Raw genomic sequence first — 1,113 nt, 5'->3', positions numbered from 1 at the left:
CGTAGAGGAAAAGGGGCGAGCGCGGTGGAGGCCGGTGGCAAGGCCGCGGCAGGAGCTGCTGTGGCTGCAAAGGGCTGTGTGTTCCTCAGACATACCTCCTGTCCATGTTGCCGCTGACCATGAGATGGGGCGGGCTGTCCCTGAGGTTGACGCACGTGAAGTCGCCAAGCGCGTTGCCCAGCTTGGAGAGGCAGCGTTCCGCTTCCAGGCTATAGACCAGGATCTGGGGAGGAAGACAGATAGGTGGTGTGCCATGCCAGCCAGCAGACCTCCATCAAACCAGTTTCGTTTCAGCGTCGTCCGGGGCACGGCCATTACCTCACCTCCCATTACAGACGGTCTGCCACTAAGTCTCCTGACCTTTTCCAGGTAATGACATTACAGGGATATGGCTGTTAGAATGACAAAAGGAAATGCAGAAGAGAATGAAGGAAAAGCCCAGAGCTCCTCAGGCCCAGGTGCAAACAAACACAAAGGACATGAAGAAAGATGCCGAGTGAGCGCATTAGGCTTCCCAGTTTCCTAACACAGAAAAAGAGGCGTGGCAACGAAGGTCGCTGGCTGCTCTGGTTTGGAGTTAATGGGGACGTTCACAGATGCAGAGTTGCAGCTGAGCCAGTACAGTTAGTTCTTTCTTTTCCCCTCGCTGTACGTGTGTCCGGGAAGACGAAGCTGGCGCAGTTAACTGCTAGGTGATTCCTGGAGACTAAGCTACAAAGCCCTGGTCCCAGCAGCTCCTCTCCTCAGTCACTCTCCACTTGCTAATTTTAGGGAGTTCTGTGCCACAAGGTATGGAGGCAAGTAAGAAGGCGTTCTTCATCTCTAGGCAACGTGTGCATTAAATGGGAACACGTCCACTGCCTTCTCTCCAGCAAAGAGAAAAAATAAGGATGACTCATCAATCATTTTTCTGAAGATTAAGTCTTTTATTAAAAAAAAAAACCAGTAATTCGAGTCAACTTAATTACCATTAAATACTTGCTATGGATCAGTCACTGTTGTGAGTGCTAAGGACACAGTTCTTGTCCCCAAATTCACAGTTCAGAAGCCTCCTGGTACACGTACACACACACACACACACACACACACACACACACACACACACACACACAC

The 1,113-nt window shown here is 50.8% G+C and overlaps 1 protein-coding gene across 2 annotated transcripts in view; it reads right to left on the bottom strand.

The window, feature by feature from the left end:
- The window catches only part of FBXW8 (F-box and WD repeat domain containing 8), a 131,667-nt gene that overhangs the window by 30,106 nt on the left and 100,448 nt on the right, over window positions 1–1,113 (bottom strand). For both annotated transcript variants that reach the window (XM_019641588.1, XM_019641589.1), the window contains exon 8: window positions 96–223. In XM_019641588.1, coding sequence (XP_019497133.1) covers window positions 96–223 — 128 coding nt within the window. The remainder of the gene's footprint in view (window positions 1–95; window positions 224–1,113) is intronic.

This window comes from Hipposideros armiger, unplaced genomic scaffold, assembly GCF_001890085.2.
Source record: "Hipposideros armiger isolate ML-2016 unplaced genomic scaffold, ASM189008v1 scaffold_62, whole genome shotgun sequence".
In the NCBI taxonomy this organism is placed as follows: Eukaryota; Metazoa; Chordata; class Mammalia; order Chiroptera; family Hipposideridae; genus Hipposideros; species Hipposideros armiger.
This window is presented reverse-complemented; position numbering and strand designations above follow the sequence as displayed.